The sequence below is a fragment of the Rhinolophus sinicus genome, linkage group LG02 (assembly GCF_036562045.2).
Source record: "Rhinolophus sinicus isolate RSC01 linkage group LG02, ASM3656204v1, whole genome shotgun sequence".
NCBI classification, from domain to species: Eukaryota; Metazoa; Chordata; class Mammalia; order Chiroptera; family Rhinolophidae; genus Rhinolophus; species Rhinolophus sinicus.
The window spans coordinates 140,742,399-140,758,632 of record NC_133752.1 but is presented as its reverse complement, the minus strand read 5'-3'; the positions used below and the strand labels follow the sequence as shown (position 1 = coordinate 140,758,632).

Genomic DNA, 16,234 nt, shown 5'->3' with positions numbered 1-16,234 from the left:
CTATCCTTTCCCTACTTTCCCCCAGAATTGTTGTTACAATACTTTAATGGAAAATACAATCCTAAAATTATAGAGCTCCTTTTTCATTTTAAGCCTTATTACTGCTTTTGCAATTATGATGATGATATTATTCAATTTCTTTGATGTTTTTCTTCAGAATCACAGAACGTACTGATTTTAAAATGCTTAATATTTTTCCTTTTGTTTTTCAATTAAAATTTATTGGGGTGACAATGTTTAGTAAAATTACATAGGTTTCAAGTGTAGAATTCTGTAATACATCATCTGTATATCACATGTGTGCTCATCACCCAGAGTCATCTTAATGTTTTTAATGTTATATGTTAGTTAAAATTCCATCTTAAGTATATTGATTTTGACAATTTTAAATAGATTTTCTTAAAACTTCACTTAATACCTAAATCTACATCATGTTTGTACCATAATTAAAAATGAATTGTATTAATCATATTAAATGAAATACTTTATTTTTTTCAGCACAGATGAAGCTGCCACTGAGAACATTTTAAAAGCTGAACTGACTATGGCTGCTCTTTGTGGAAGACTGGGCCTTATAACTTCAAGAGATGCCTTTATAACTGCAATATGCAAAGGTTCCCTGCCTCCCCATTATGCTCTTACTGTACTGAATGCCACCAGTGCAGCCACACTTTCTAACAAATGTAAGGCTTAAGTTTACTCAAAGTTCTGTTCATCTAGTGGGGTGACATGGAGAAAAGTTCACAGAAATTCTGATTTCAAGCCTCTGCTTTTTTACTCACTGACTCTTGTCACCTCTGTGAGAAGTTAATGTTCCTGAGCCTCAATTTCTTCCATCTTTTTAAAACAATGGAAGTGGAGTGGGGAGGATAATACCAATGTTAAACAATAATGGTGAGGATGAAAGAAGAAAAATCCTGAAAGTCCTTTGTAAACTACAACATACTATTGAAATAGTGATGGTTTTTTATTTTTCTTAAATGGAGTTAGTAGAACAATAATATTTGCAAATACTTAGATTAAGCTGATATTCCCAAAAAAAAATTTTCTTGTTGAATACTTTGAAAAATTCAAGTTTGTTACATATAAAAATATTTCTGTATGATATTCAGTTTTTAAACTGAAAATGTGAGCATTGGTCCCTAACTTTAACTTGACAAGTTTATTGGAAATACATGTATAAAATACTTAGTGCTCAATTTCTGTTTTGCTTATAAAGAAAGTTTTATAATTCGTTAAAGCTATGTATTAAGTTGGTGCAAAAGTAATTGTGGTTTTTGCAATTATTTTTGATCTTTTAAACCGCAGTTACCTTTGCACCAACCTAATAGAAAATTACCTAATATTTGCCTATGTTTTTTCAATTCCTGAGTTTTTAAAATGTTTGCATATAGATTACTAAATGAGTGTCATAGTTGAATGTAGTTTAATCAAATTTATGTCCTAAGATATAACATTACTTTGAATGCACATAAAAAGTATATTTTAATTATTTACATATTCTTTTGTCTTCTAGCATATTCTATTCAAGGCCAAAATGTTATGATGATAAGTCCATCAAGTGAATCTCACCAGCAAGTTGTGGCAGTGGGTCAACCATTAGCAGTTCAGCCTCAAGGGACAGTAATGGTAAAGTACTTATTCTCCTCTTGATTACCAATTAACTATCAGGGAAACTTTTGTACCTTTTTTTGTTTGTTTGCCAAAATTTGTCATTATACTTGTTTACTTATTTATTTACCTGGGTGATACCTTTAGAAGAAATTAGATAAATATACAGTTGACATTATCATAACCAACTGTGATAACACAATTTTTAAGCAAATGTACTTGTTCTATACAAAATCCTCCGAACCTATTTTCTTAATATTTTTGTTTAAAAAATATTTGAATATGATAATGCTGCTTTACAGGTTTTCAGTTTTCAAAAATGTATAACAGTTCTTGCAAATATATCCTTTTTTAATGTAGCTAACTTCCAAAAATATCCAGTGTATGAGGACTTTACTTAACTTGGCACACTGTCATGGGGCTGTTCTTGGAACATCATGGCAACTTGTCTTGGCAACTCTACAGGTACGTTATAGTTTCTGGGTCAGAAGGCAGTATTGTTTTTATATCTAAGTGCTAACAATTAAACTAAGCAATGCCTATTGGTACTTTGAGCAGGCCAAAGGAATAGACAGTAAGTATGAAAAAAGAAGTTGGGAAAGAAAAAAGACACGGCTTATATTGTATGAAGTAATGGAATGCTTTTCATTAATGGCCTGAGTTCTACTGCCTGTCCTTGGTTTAATAAGTGTTTTATATGAATATTAATTACTGATTTACATTTAGTTATTAGAATTCTAGTGTTGATTTTAATTTTAGTTATTAGAAGTTACTACTGAGTTTTAATTTTAGTTATTAGAATCTTTATAACTTTGTCAATTTGTTTTAATTTTTTTAATTTTTCAGCATCTTGTGTGGATTCTGGGATTAAAGCCTAGTAGTGGTGGTGCTTTGAAACCTGGGAGAGCTGTAGAAGGACCCAGTACAGTAAGTTCTAGTCAGTCTTACTCAGTTAGTGCTTCCCAAAATGTTCATATACTACATTTAATTTTATTCTTCTCTTAGGTTCTAACAACAGCGGTGATGACAGATTTACCAGTGATTTCCAATATACTTTCAAGATTGTTTGAAAGCTCACAGTAAGAGTCAGTTTTTTAAATTGGTAGAAACATTATTAGCTATGTATTTTTAGATAAAGATGTCTTATTTCTTCATTTTTTATTTTAGGTATCTTGATGATGTATCATTGCATCATTTAATAAATGCGCTTTGCTCCTTATCATTAGAAGCAATGGATATGGCCTATGGAAATAATAAGGTGTGATATTCTACCTATTTGTTTTAAATATAGTACATTATTTACTTAAATAAGGTGTATACTTGGTATGATGTTAGTGTTTTACTAGTCGGACCAAAATCTGGTAGGCTAACCCTACTCTGTTGGATTTTTACCACTTATGGTTGTTATTTGTTGAGGGAAGTGAAGAGGACATGATTTGGCTTATGATATGACCCAGTATGTACTATGATTTTAAATCGTGTCCATTTCTCTTATGTACTGAATATTTACAAAAAATATTTTTATAAAGAATAATGCAACACCACATTTATAAATGAGTTCCATAAAATGTCACATTAATACTTATAATTTATGATTGGGGCAATACAAGATTTAAATCAGGGAATGTATGTCTCAGTTGCTCTTGCCTTTGTTGGGAAAGACAATAAGGAGCTAATCATTTCTTTCTAAAAGTAATTATTCTTCCTACCTTAAAAATTGCATTGTTGCTTTGTTCATTGACTACATGACTAGAAAGTAAGAAAGTACTTTTGAGAACATTTCTTTCTATACTCAAAACATTTTCTGTTATACTTGAAAAGCACAGGAATATTTTGGTTTATTTATATCTTAGAAATTATTTAAAGTAAGATGTTTTCTACATTTTAAAATGAATAGATACAGTTGGACCATTTACAAATAGGTGAGGACTCCCAGAAAAGGATTAAAAAGCTGAGAATGCAGCTTTGTAACTTGTTCAACACATAACTGCAGGATCCAAAATTATGTTGTCTGGCTAGTCCTTAATTATAATTCTGTGTACTGTGGCTTATCTAGGCTCATGTGACTCATTTAAAAATTAGCTGATAAGGTCTTATTAGGGCAAAACTTTGTATATTATAGTACATAGCTAGAGAATTACACAAACATTCATATATTTGAAAATACATATTACAGTTTTCTCCAAGTCAAGGCAAGGATAATATAAAATACAGTGAAGTAATCAATTTCTTGATGTCTTCAATAACTCTACATCTTTAAGACTAATTTTTAACATAAAAGTATAATGTTTTTAATAGATTACCTTAATGTAATTTTGGCAAGTCTATATGGAAATGTCTTGAGAATTTATTCACTTAAATACAGTATGATTACTATGTACATGACACTCTCCTAAGAATGGTAAGATTTCCACTTTCAAAGAGCATATAAATTATTTGGCTCATCATTAAGTGGCAGTTAAGGTGGGATAAGAGTCTAAATGAATAGTATAGTATTAAGTGATATGAGACTTATTCTATGTATCTTGTTACATAGACAGTTTGGTATACATTTCTACTAAAATGAATTAAGATTAATCAAGATGGAGTAGCGTAATTGGAGCTGGATATTGAAGGAATGGTAGGATTTAGACAGGTAGGAAAGATCATGGAAATCAAAAAAGCAAATGTTACAAGAAATCAAGATCAATGAGGACTGAAAAAATAAGGGATTTGATTATTATTAGTTTATTGTTAACCTTGAAGAATACAATTTCAAGAGAGTGATAGGAATAGATGTGATATTTCAGAGATGCTTGGAGGAACAAATGTTGAGAAAATGGATACACTGGAATAGAGATCACTTTCATGAGAATGTCACATCTTTCCATTTTAGGATTTAATTTTGTAAAGTGAAGTGGTAACTGTGGAATGGAATTAAAAGTAAAAATATTCAAGTATAAACTTTATAAAAATGTTTTTTGATGGAGGTATAAGACAGTTTATTATTTGTGCTTTCTATAAAAATTATTAATATGCAGATGTTAAAATAAGTAGACACTTCTGTATTTTTCTACATTTTTTAAAGTTTATCAATGTCAGCCATCAAGTAAGTTAAATATTCTAGGGATTAAAGATGTATATATCAGTGTTCTATAGGTGTGGCTTTAAAGTGACCAGTTATCTCATTTTGTTCCTCATTTCAGGAATTTGTCCTAATGTATTGAAAAAATAGCTGATGGTAATAAAGCCTGCAAATTCTTCTTTAGATAGAGGTGATACTGATGACAGTAGAGCAGGCATATTACTGTGCTCATAACAATAATAAAAATAAACCAAAGTAATAAAGCATAATAAGTAATAATAAAGCAAAAATAATAAAGTTCATTGTTTACTGTATGTCAGGAACTAACTTACATTATTTTATTTAGTCATTTAAAAACAACTCTGTAAGGTTCAATAGTAATATCCCCCTTTTATAGATGAAATATGAAATATCTTAAGTGACCTGTGTGGGATCACCTATTTTATAATTGGTAGAGCTTGGATTTAACCCACATGGTCTCATTCCAGAGCGTCATTCTTTTTTTTTTTTCTAATTTCATGTAATTTTTTATTACATACATTTTTCATATGTGTATTTTTCTGGCAATCTTAATTTTGTCATGTTAAGGAATTATCCACTCATTGCAATTTTTAATGTTTTCATAGAAAATAGGGGTTGAATTTTTTTTCTTTTTTTTTTTAATTTATTGGGGTGACAGCAGAGCTTCATTCTTAACCACTTCACTCGTGGCTCTAATTTCTGTGCTTCAAAGTCAGATGTGGAAGTTTTTAAAAATACAAATGTCAAAGCTGCATCTAGACTTTTTGGATGAGAATCTTTGGGTATGAGGTCTGGACATCTATACATTCTTTTAAATGCTACACAGTTCCTGTGTACATCCTTGTTAGAATAAGGAGGAGGAAGAGGAGGAAGAGTAATAAATACTAGGCAACATTTATGGGGATATACGTGCCAGGCACTTTCTAACATGTGGTTGTTTTTGTACCTTATTTCCATTTTATAGATTAAAAAAATTTTAGTAGTGGTAGTAACTTACTCAAGGTACATAGCTATTAAGAGGTAAAGTTGAGATGAAATTCCAGGCTGGTAAAACTTCACAGTCATCAGTCTTAACCACTATATCGTATTGTCTCTAGAATGATAAATTTTTCTTCCACAAAAAATTTTAGGGTGCCTGCAACATCAGCACATGCAGAAAGGATCACCCTCACCATATTTGTCTTGAAACTCCAGTGTACTTGGTTCATCAGCTTCTACTTGGAAACAAATATATTATTAAACATTTCCATGTTAGATTTTTATCAGCACTGTAAAAATGTCAAGAATATAGAATAATTTAAACATCTTTTCCTTTAAAAAGTATAAAATTATTCTCATAATTTGCTTTTTCAATTTCAGTTGCTCTTTCTTTTTTTTCTAATACATTGTCTCTATATCACAGCCACCCATCAGAAAATTATCATGGTGTTGATCAAATAAGTTTGCATTTAAGCATATTTTAACACCTCTATTAATATTTGATTAGTGTTAATTGCCCTTTGATCTTTTCACTGAAACTGGTCCTATAACACATGGACCAAGTACTCTAATTTAGCAATATTTGAAATATACTGATGCCCTTTCTGATTGTTGAAATGCCAGCGATGGAGGAGAAGGTTTTGTCTTCTGTCTCTGCAACTTTTACTGTCTGCATTGACAGCCCTGATCTGTGCCATGTCTTGACTTTATATTTCTTTTCCCTGGTCTTACTTGTCTCTTTTCTGTTTGTTTGTTTGTTGTTGTTGTTGTTGTTTTAATGCTTTCTGACATTCACACATAAAACCTGGATATTTGAAGACTTTGTTAATATGAATTCATATTAGTCCTCTCAGACTGCAATAACATAATACCATAGACTGGATGGCTTAAACTACAGAAATTAATTTTCTCACAGTTCTGAAAGCTGGAAGTTCAAGATCAGGGTGGTTCTCTGTGGTTGGTTCTCGTGAAGACTCTCTTCCTGGGTTGGAAGATGGCTGCCTTCTCTCTGTGTCTTCACATGGCAGGGGTGGTGGAGGAGAGAGAGCATTTGCAAGCTCTCTGGTCTCTTCTTAAAAGGACACTAATGCTATTGTATCAGGGCTTGATCCTTATTACCTCATTTAATCTTAATTATCTCCTTATAGGCCCTATCTCCAAATACTGTAACATTTAGAGTTTCAACATAGGAGTTTTAAGGGGACATAATTCAATCCATACCAGAAATCATCTTTCCTTCTGGTCAGAAGACTAGCCATTTTGTGTGTCTGGCATAAGTTTTGAATTTCACTCTTTCCTGACTAAAACATTTTCTTCGTAACCAAATTTTCCAAGTGGGAGCTATTCTAGACACTTGAGGGTAGGTAGAAAGGCTTGTCTCCTGATAATTGAGTTTTTGTTATATTTATTACTAACTTTATACTTATCAATCATTTATTAATTGTAGTCATGCTCTTCAGAGTGTTCTGTTTTATTTACAATTGAAGTACTCAAATTCTCCTTATAATATCAAAATGCAATGTTTTCTCTCTAGGAACCATCTCTTTTTGCTGTTGCTAAATTGTTAGAAACTGGTCTCGTTAACATGCACCGAATAGAAATTCTCTGGAGACCTCTAACTGGCCATCTACTTGAGGTAACTTCTTTTTTTAAATTATTGTATTTAATTTTTTGATAAGAATAAAGACATACACAGTGAACTTATGATTCTGGATAACCATATGAAAAATCAGGATTAACTTTTTTTTCCCGTGCTTCTATTTATTTATATAATATGTTTTTATCAGGGACTAAAGATTTATAATTGCTTTGGTGAAGGAATGGGTTGCTTTTTTTGGCTGAAAATGGATGATTTGTCAGTGAAATCTCTGAAGTCTCCTACAGCTGTTAGCCTGGGCCCCTTTTCTTTTATTATACAATCTTTTGATCACCTTAGTTTCAGCTAATTCTGAAACTTCAAGGCAGTTGGGGCTGAGTTAATAGTAAACACTGCTCCTTTATAGCCATTCCTATGATTATGAGATAGATCTTCCACAAAAGGAAAAACCTGTTTGGTGTCACTAATTATAGATAGTGCCAGGGAATTTTATGTGGATTTGTATTCTCTTGTATTCAAGCTAAGTGATTCCTAATAATTAGCTGCTTCTGAATAACAGCTGCTTCTATCAGGATACATGTTTATGTGCAGTTGAGATTTAGGTTGCCGTGATCATTTTATATTGTTTCAGTGAACTGAGAAAGGTATCGTTTTTTTGTGTGTGTGTTTTTTTTTGTACATTACATCCCCTTGACTTATTTATTTTATAACTGGAAATTTGAGCCTCTTATTACCCTTCACCTCCCCCTACTCCCCGAAAAGGTATTAATACGGTGATCATTGTACTTGTGCTTTTCTTTTTCTTTTTCCCATCTAATTGGCATTACTTTCATGAGCAATTAAAGAATACATGCACATTGCTTAATTATGGACGTTCTCATCACATGGCCCAAAGTAGGTTTTTAAAAAAGTAGCACATTTTCCAATTATGAGGGTAAATGAGAAACCTTAGTATCTGCTTCTTTTGTTTACTCTGATGACATCATTTACTTTTACGAAATCCTATCTTTTCTGTGACTTGTTTAATTTCATCTTTTATCTTCTCTCTATTGCTTCCTCTTGCCCCTTATTCAGAAGGTAAGCTTACTTACGTTTTGGATATAATGTTTTCCTTCAACCCTTATTGATGATCATTTGATACAATTTTTTAAATGTGAAAGAATAGAAAATGTACTGTTTTCATTTTTCTTTTATCAAAATGATGTGTGAGCTTAAGTATATAAATTATATATTTAATTTTTATTTTACATATGTACCTTCAGGTCTGCCAGCACCCAAATTCTCGAATGAGAGAATGGGGAGCAGAAGCTTTAACTTCACTTATTAAAGCAGGATTAACATTTAACCACGATCCTCCACTTTCACAAAACCAGGTAAAAAAAAAAAAATCTGTTTTTTAGAACTATTTAATGTAAAATCATCTTGTCCCATGTGGCATTTTTTTCTTATTTTATCAAATGGGTTATATTCTAAAAGTGGGTTTTATTGCTTAATATCCTGTTATATGTGGGCCATAGATCTCTTATAGAAAGTTTATGTGCCTGTAGTTTTAAAATTTATTTAAAGTTGTAAAATCTTTCTTGTACATGACAATGATCTAAGTTAATAAATCACCTAGAATTGGTCGCCCGATCTAGAAGTTTCAGTGCTCAGGCTTTATTTTGGGGCCCTATTATTAGCCTCTTTTGCTTTGGTCCTTACCTGTCTCTGATTTATTTCCTCTCATTACCCTTACATGGGGAGAAAACAAGTGGCAGAAGAGGCAAGGAGAGTAAAACAGATTTCTCTTTTCAAGTAATTTTAAAAGTTATTTTATACTTTCAGAATTTACATTTTTCATAAGTCCTTTGTCCAGACTCACCTAACCATTCACATAGATCTTACAATGTTTTTAAACTTCCACCAAAGGTTTGTTTGAGGATTGAGTAGGGATGAGGTATTTAATAACCATTCCCATGGCCCTCATTGTCTTACTGCATTGTAATTGTATTCCACAAATTTACTCGTCAGATAATTATTGAGTACTTATTACGTGCCAGACAATGTTCTAGTTTTTGGAACAGATTGATGAACAAGACAGAAAAGATCTATCTTTTTATAGAGCTTTCATTTTAGTGATTTCATATTTTTTCCTACTACAATTTTAAGTTTTTTGAAAAGAAAAACCCTTGTTATTGTATATCTTCAATGTCCAGTTTAATATAATACCTGATACAGAGTGAGAGCTTAATAAATGTTTGTTCAGTTGATGAACCAAATAAATGATCTGTGGAGAGAAGAAAGTTAAAAATGAAGCAAGTGCTTTCCAATTCTGAAAGGAGTAGAATAGAGTACTTTCTTTTACCTCTCCAGCTGAATTTGTAGTTATATGTCATCTTTGTTTACCATACTTACTTATTTTTTAGTAGTGTTGAGAATTTTAAATTTAAATACATGTGGTATACATTAATAGAGTAAATGAAAGGTAATTTTTAAAAATGGGAATCGCTTTCCTTCAGATAGAGCTAGATGTTATATAGATATATTTCCTTTAGTGAGATTCGTTTCTATGTGGGTCTATAATTAATACTTTTAACATAAGGACACTCCACATTTATCCTGAAATGTAACACCTTAAAAATTGATTTTTATTTTCTCTTATATTAAAAAAACATAGATGACAAAATAAACCTCTAATGATTACTGTTAGAAAAATCATACTCGGTGTTTATTTTACTAGAAAAAGTTCTGTTTACTGTTGCATTCTGAGTGGAGGTGAGTTTAAACTTAAAAAGCAACAGCAGAGCCTTCCTGTCTCTTGGGCTTCTTTTTCTAATTAGTTTCTTGCCCCCTTTTCAGAGGCTGCAGTTGCTTTTACTGAACCCATTGAAGGAGATGTCCAGTATTAACCATCCAGATATCCGACTCAAGCAATTAGAATGTGTGCTGCAGATTCTCCAGAGTCAGGGAGACAGTCTTGGGCCTGGATGGCCATTAGTACTTGGAGTCATGGGAGCAATCAGAAATGATCAAGGGTAAGTGTTTAAAACTAATATCCAAAAAGTGATAGGGAGAAAAAGGAATCCATCCTAAATTCTTGCAGTAGTGTTCTTTTTTTTATGTATGCCCTTCCTGCTTAAGTTTAAGATCTAGAATAGTTTTTCTTAGCCCTGTCCCTGGGTGGCTACAGGGAATTATTACGGCTCACCTTTGTTTTGGAAGGATGGAAAAATTGCTGTTTATTGACCTTTATACTAGAATACAATGTTCTTATAATAATATAAATGTATCAATCTAACAAACTTTGTAACACATCCAAAGATTGGGCTTTCTTTTTTTTTGATATTTGGTGCTATGTGATCTCTCTGCATATATTAGGAAGTCTAAGAAATTGCTTTTAAGTGACATTTTCATTGACTTGTTCATTTATTAAACATTCTGCGCCTAGTATATTCCAAACACTATACTTGCTAGTTATTCTGATTACACAGATAAATAAATAGCTCCTGCTCAAAAAGTAGAATCCTATGGAAAAGGAACAGGCCTTCTAAGCAGGATCCTAGTAAGAGAGGAGTTTGTTATGCACAAAGAACAGGACTCCAGTAGGAGGTACCTGTGCCTTGGAGAGTGGCAGAGCCAAAATTATGAAGAAACTTAGATGCCTTTATAAACTATCTGGACGTGTCCTCAGTGCGTTTGGGTGGCATTTTAGGATTTTAATCAGAGGAGAGATGTGATCTGATATGCGTTTGAGATATATCACTGTGTCAAGCAGCATGGAGGGGTGGATGGGAAAGCCTGCATGCAATACTCTGGAAACAGAGAAGATGGATTTGAGCTGCTTAGCCGATTGACTACAGGGGGAAAGGCAGAAATAGGAAATAGAATCAGGAATGACTCCCAGATTATGGACTGAGACAGTTTAGTAGATGGTGGTATCATCCAACTAAATAGGGAATACAGAAAAAGAGCACATTTAGATGAAATGTGTGGATTTGTTTAATTTAAGGTAGGACAGTACCATGAGAGAGTTAAGAGGCGTTTGGATATATTTGTAATTCTTCAGCAGGATTCATAATATCTTGTTTTGATAACTAGTTTAGGAGTTTTACATGATTGAGATGCTTGAAACTGTTACGGAAATCTAATTTTTCTTATTTGTAGTAACAAATTTACTTAAATCCTTACACAATATGATTAAAATGGAAAGAGATCAGCAATAGCTTAAATCAAGCTGAAGTTTCTTCTCCCAACCTGCAGTGCAATCAATTATAAAATAGGACTCTGTAAGGATGAAATTAATTAATACATGTAAAACTTTTAGCTAGTAAAAACTCAGTGTGTTAACTATTATAATTTGTTTTCATTATTATCGTTCACTACCAGAATTTCTCTCCAATGCAAAATACTTCTATTCTCTTCATTTGAAATTCAAAATTACTCTTTTCTTTTACAGACTAGATATAGGATTTTAAAATGAGGTATAGGTATAAAAAATCAGGAAACAATTTTCATTCTGTGAATAAATTGTGTGTATCCATATGTTCCAGGCACCATGCTAGATATTGGGGATACAGTGGTGAGAAAGCAGCTATATCCAATTTCTCATTCAATGTCTTAAGTTTTCTTGGGCTAGTTGATGCAAAATACAAATAGTAATAATATGGCATTAATGCATACTTTCTTTTCCTTTTTCTTGGATACTGTTTTATTCTCATATGCCTGTGAAGTTTTTCTATTTGTTAATTAAGTAACCATATCTTTTAAAAATCTATGTAAATGTTGAAGTACTATATCATCTATATTAGGGAAGATTTTCTTGTTCAAATTTTAAAATAAAATTTTGCATGACTCAAATTACTGTAAAGTATGCATTTTCCCTTACATTTCTTTTAAATGCATGAATATACATTTCTTTTGTTTTTTCAGAGAGTCCTTGATACGAACTGCATTCCAATGTCTTCAGTTGGTTGTGACAGATTTTCTACCAACAATGCCTTGCACTTGCCTGCAGATAGTTGTAGATGTTGCAGGTAGCTTTGGACTTCATAACCAAGAACTTAATATTAGTTTAACTTCAATAGGTTTACTGGTAAGTATCATTGCCTTTCTCATAATAATATAATCTAGAAATCACTGGTTGCAGTTGAGAATGAATGCTAAGCAAATATGCTTTTGGCTCTATAGGAGTTGTTTAAATGACTCTGAAGTACCAAACATATCTTACATAAAGGATTAAATGACATCATTTAAGAAACAATTCATTAATAGCAGACTAGTTGGAATAATTTTGATATATTGAGCTGAAATTTGGTGTTCACAAGGTTTGTCTTGGGAGGATTTGGTAAACAAATAATAGTACATACAAGATAAATAATTGACTCTAGTGTGAAAGTTAACTGATTTTCAATATTATTTTGGTAGCAGTATTTTCATATGCTACTTGTTTAGTAAATAAAGCTTCGATAAAAGGCTTTACCATTTACATAGTCCTGTAGTTTGTCAACACTGCTTTGTTAGCTGTAAGGAGACAGCATGTGATAGTAGAAGAGTCTGGACTGTGGAAACAGATATACATGTATTTTAATTCTATCTGATTCTTGTTAATTGCTAAAGTATTGACCTCCTGAACCTCATCTTACTTATTTTGAATATAGAAGTAGTAGCATCTAAGTTAGGGTATTGATAACTATTATATGAAGTAAACAAATAGAGAGCTGTTCACAACAAAAATTTATTTAAAGGCAATTATTTAGACTCTTTTAAATGTATATTATAACTCAAAAGTTTTAAAAGTCAAACTTAAGTATCCCATGCAAGCTAGGTAACTTAGTATTTTACCATTAAAAATGTAATCATGGGAAAAAGTACAGGCATGTTGTATATATAATTGCTCCCAAAGTGTGTTTGGTTAATTCAATGTTGATTAAATTTCTACTAGATATCACCTCCTTTATTTTATATTTATGTTCACAGATAACATATGCTCTACATTTTTACCATTGACATGATTCTCATTAACTTGCATACCTTACTATGGTTGAGAATGAAGTCATAAGATACGTGTGGAGATAGTAATCACTCTTATATGATATTTCAAAATATTATTAAATGATACTAAGGAATTGTTAATAATTTAGTTAAGGTGATAACAGTATCAAGGTTATGTTTTTTAAAGCCTTTTTCTAGTAGATTATAAAATATAGGCATGAAGTAAATGTGACAAGATATTATAACAATTGTTATATCTAGGTTGTGAATATAGCAACATATTGATATATTCTCCTTGTTTTATCTGTGTGTTCTGGAAATTTTTCATAATAAAATTTTTAAAAATATTAATGTTAAGACAAGATTGTTCCCATATATTCTTCTGAAATCAGATAGAGACACTTGATAGAGGAAGAGATGTTTTCATTAAATCCCTTCTAGAAAAAAGATTTTTAAAAGTTTTATTCTGAAAGGTATTGTAAACCAACCATGAGTTGCATATTTATGTGTTTAAAATAAAATCTATGAATAAAGTAATCTTTTTCTGCTTTGCTTTTCAGTGGAATATTTCAGATTATTTTTTCCAAAGAGGGGAAACTATTGAAAAAGAATTAAATAAAGAAGAGGCAGCACAGCAAAAGCAGGCAGAAGAGAAAGGAGTGGCTTTAAATCGGCCGTTCCACCCTGCACCACCATTTGATTGCTTGTGGTTGTGTCTTTACGCAAAATTAGGAGAACTGTGTGTGGACCCCCGACCTGCTGTCAGGAAGAGTGCAGGGCAAACTCTGTTTTCAACAATTGGTGCACATGGAACTTTATTACAGCATTCAACATGGCACACTGTTATTTGGAAGGTATTATAAAATAACTTGTGTTATCAGCTTTTAATTGGAACACACTTATGGACTTTTTCAATTAAACTTATTCCTATTCATTTTTAAAGCATTTCCATGCATTGGTGCATTTGACAAAATAGAAAGTGTTTGCTTTGTCATATTTTAAGTTGCACCTTATGCAGAACAAATTAAATATTTAAAGCCTCATCTCTCTTTTTCTGTTCATCTCTTATCTATCTCTGATTTCTGCCTTTGCCCTTTGTTTTTTTCCTCCCATTTTCCCAAGTGGTAAAAGTAGGAGTTGCTAAACCACTACATGTAATTCAAATATAATATAACCAAATAAGAATTTTATAAAGAATATCAACAACAGTGAAATGTACTTAAAGAATCACCAAACAAAAGTAGCCTCCAATTGGTAAATTCTACATGTTCATTCATTAAATATACAGTTTTAGATCTTTCATTTTTCTTTTTTATCCTCTTTTTAAGACTTTCTTAACAAAGTAAACAGCTTATTAGTGAGCATCTTCTCTTTGCTAAAAGGCTTTCCTTTTTTCTTCTCTCTGTTCCATTTTAATAAAATTCTATTTGTAATCTTTTCACTACTTTTGTGAATTTTTGAGATCAGTAAATTTGACAATAGGCAGCATAGTAAATCTTAATTGAATTTAACAATGCTTTCAATTTAATAAAAGACCCCAAAACGTCTTCTTAAAAAATTGATAATGTGTGTTCCCTAATAAAAATAATTAAAAGTCCTGCTCCATCCTATGTCTCGGTTTCAACTCTATCCCTTCCTTGGCTCTCAGATCACAGGCATGCTTAAGTCTCCATTACTGTTTTAAGAAACGAACAAACTGACATTTTCTCTGATTTCTGTTTTCCTATTTCATACACTTCATTGTTAATCTTGCTGCCTAATTCTCAGTGGTTTTTTTTTTTCTTCCTCACCTCCCCTGTATGCCCTTTATTCCTTGTAGTTTAATTTGCAGATTATTCTACTCCAGAGTCTCTTAAACCTTAGTGTGTAACAGAATCACCTAGAGAGCTTGTTAAAGCACAGATTGCTGAGCCACCACCCCCTATCCTCTAGAATTTCTGATTTTTTTTCCTCTGGCATGGGACCTGAGAATGTGCATGCCTGTGAAGCTCGTGGGTGATGCTAATGCTGCTTCTGAGACCATATTTTAAGAACTGCAGAAACTGTTCTTAGGCTACAGGTGGTCTTCTAATTGCCAAGTTTTTTGCTCTGTGCTCAATCCTTATCCTACTCATTTTTTTGTAGCATTTAACACTGTTGATTAGTTTCTCCTTGAAATTTTTCTTTCCTTAGATTGTTTCTCAGCATGCTTCTGCTTCTCTATTCAATTTTTATTTTTATTTTTGGTTCCTATTCCTTCTCCTGAATGTACTCTTTAAATGTAAACATTCTCCAAGTCCTAACCACTTCCTGCTTGATTTTTCCAAGCACTCTCATCTAATCCCAAAGCTTCAGTTTTAATCTGTATCCAAATGCCTCCCATAATTATATTTTTTGCCTGGACCCCTCTCCTTAGCTATGTTCCTTTCTTGTACATTACCCTGCAGATGCTACACTGACACTTCAACTCAACAAGTCTTAGATAATATTCTGTCCAATTTATTTTAATTTTTCATATTCTGTGACCTTAAGGATAAATTTAAGAATATAACAATATCTGTATTCAACTTTTTCTAATATACAGGATTGATCAGATTGTCAGGTATAATTTTTGTAACAATTATTAATTTCCTATGCTGTTAAATCAATTATGTTACCAATACTTTTTATATGTATTTTTATAAATATTCAGGTTCTCTTTCATCTATTGGACCGAGTTCGAGAGTCTTCTACCACTGCAGACAAAGAAAAGATTGAATCCGGAGGTGGCAATATTCTCATTCATCATTCGAGAGACACAGCAGAGAAGCAGTGGGCTGAGACATGGGTTTTAACATTGGCTGGAGTAGCAAGAATCTTCAACACTAGACGATATTTACTGCAACCTTTAGGTATACATACATTTATTTTCCTGGTGGTACAAGTAATTCATGTTGAAGGAAATTTGGAAAATATAGAAGATTCTTGTAAAATTTATATAAATGCTACTTGCCAAGAACAATAAATCTGCCAGT

General features: G+C 31.9%; 1 protein-coding gene across 4 annotated transcripts in view; it reads left to right on the top strand.

The window, feature by feature from the left end:
- Positions 1-16,234, top strand: part of MON2 (MON2 homolog, regulator of endosome-to-Golgi trafficking) — a 101,504-nt gene that overhangs the window by 49,039 nt on the left and 36,231 nt on the right. For all 4 annotated transcript variants that reach the window (XM_019732423.2, XM_019732421.2, XM_074325464.1 and 1 more), the window contains 12 exons: positions 499-683; positions 1,517-1,629; positions 1,972-2,076; positions 2,458-2,538; positions 2,617-2,690; positions 2,779-2,869; positions 7,209-7,310; positions 8,534-8,644; positions 10,110-10,285; positions 12,180-12,342; positions 13,802-14,095; positions 15,913-16,111. In XM_019732423.2, coding sequence (XP_019587982.2) covers positions 499-683; positions 1,517-1,629; positions 1,972-2,076; positions 2,458-2,538; positions 2,617-2,690; positions 2,779-2,869; positions 7,209-7,310; positions 8,534-8,644; positions 10,110-10,285; positions 12,180-12,342; positions 13,802-14,095; positions 15,913-16,111 — 1,694 coding nt within the window. The remainder of the gene's footprint in view (positions 1-498; positions 684-1,516; positions 1,630-1,971; positions 2,077-2,457; positions 2,539-2,616; positions 2,691-2,778; positions 2,870-7,208; positions 7,311-8,533; positions 8,645-10,109; positions 10,286-12,179; positions 12,343-13,801; positions 14,096-15,912; positions 16,112-16,234) is intronic.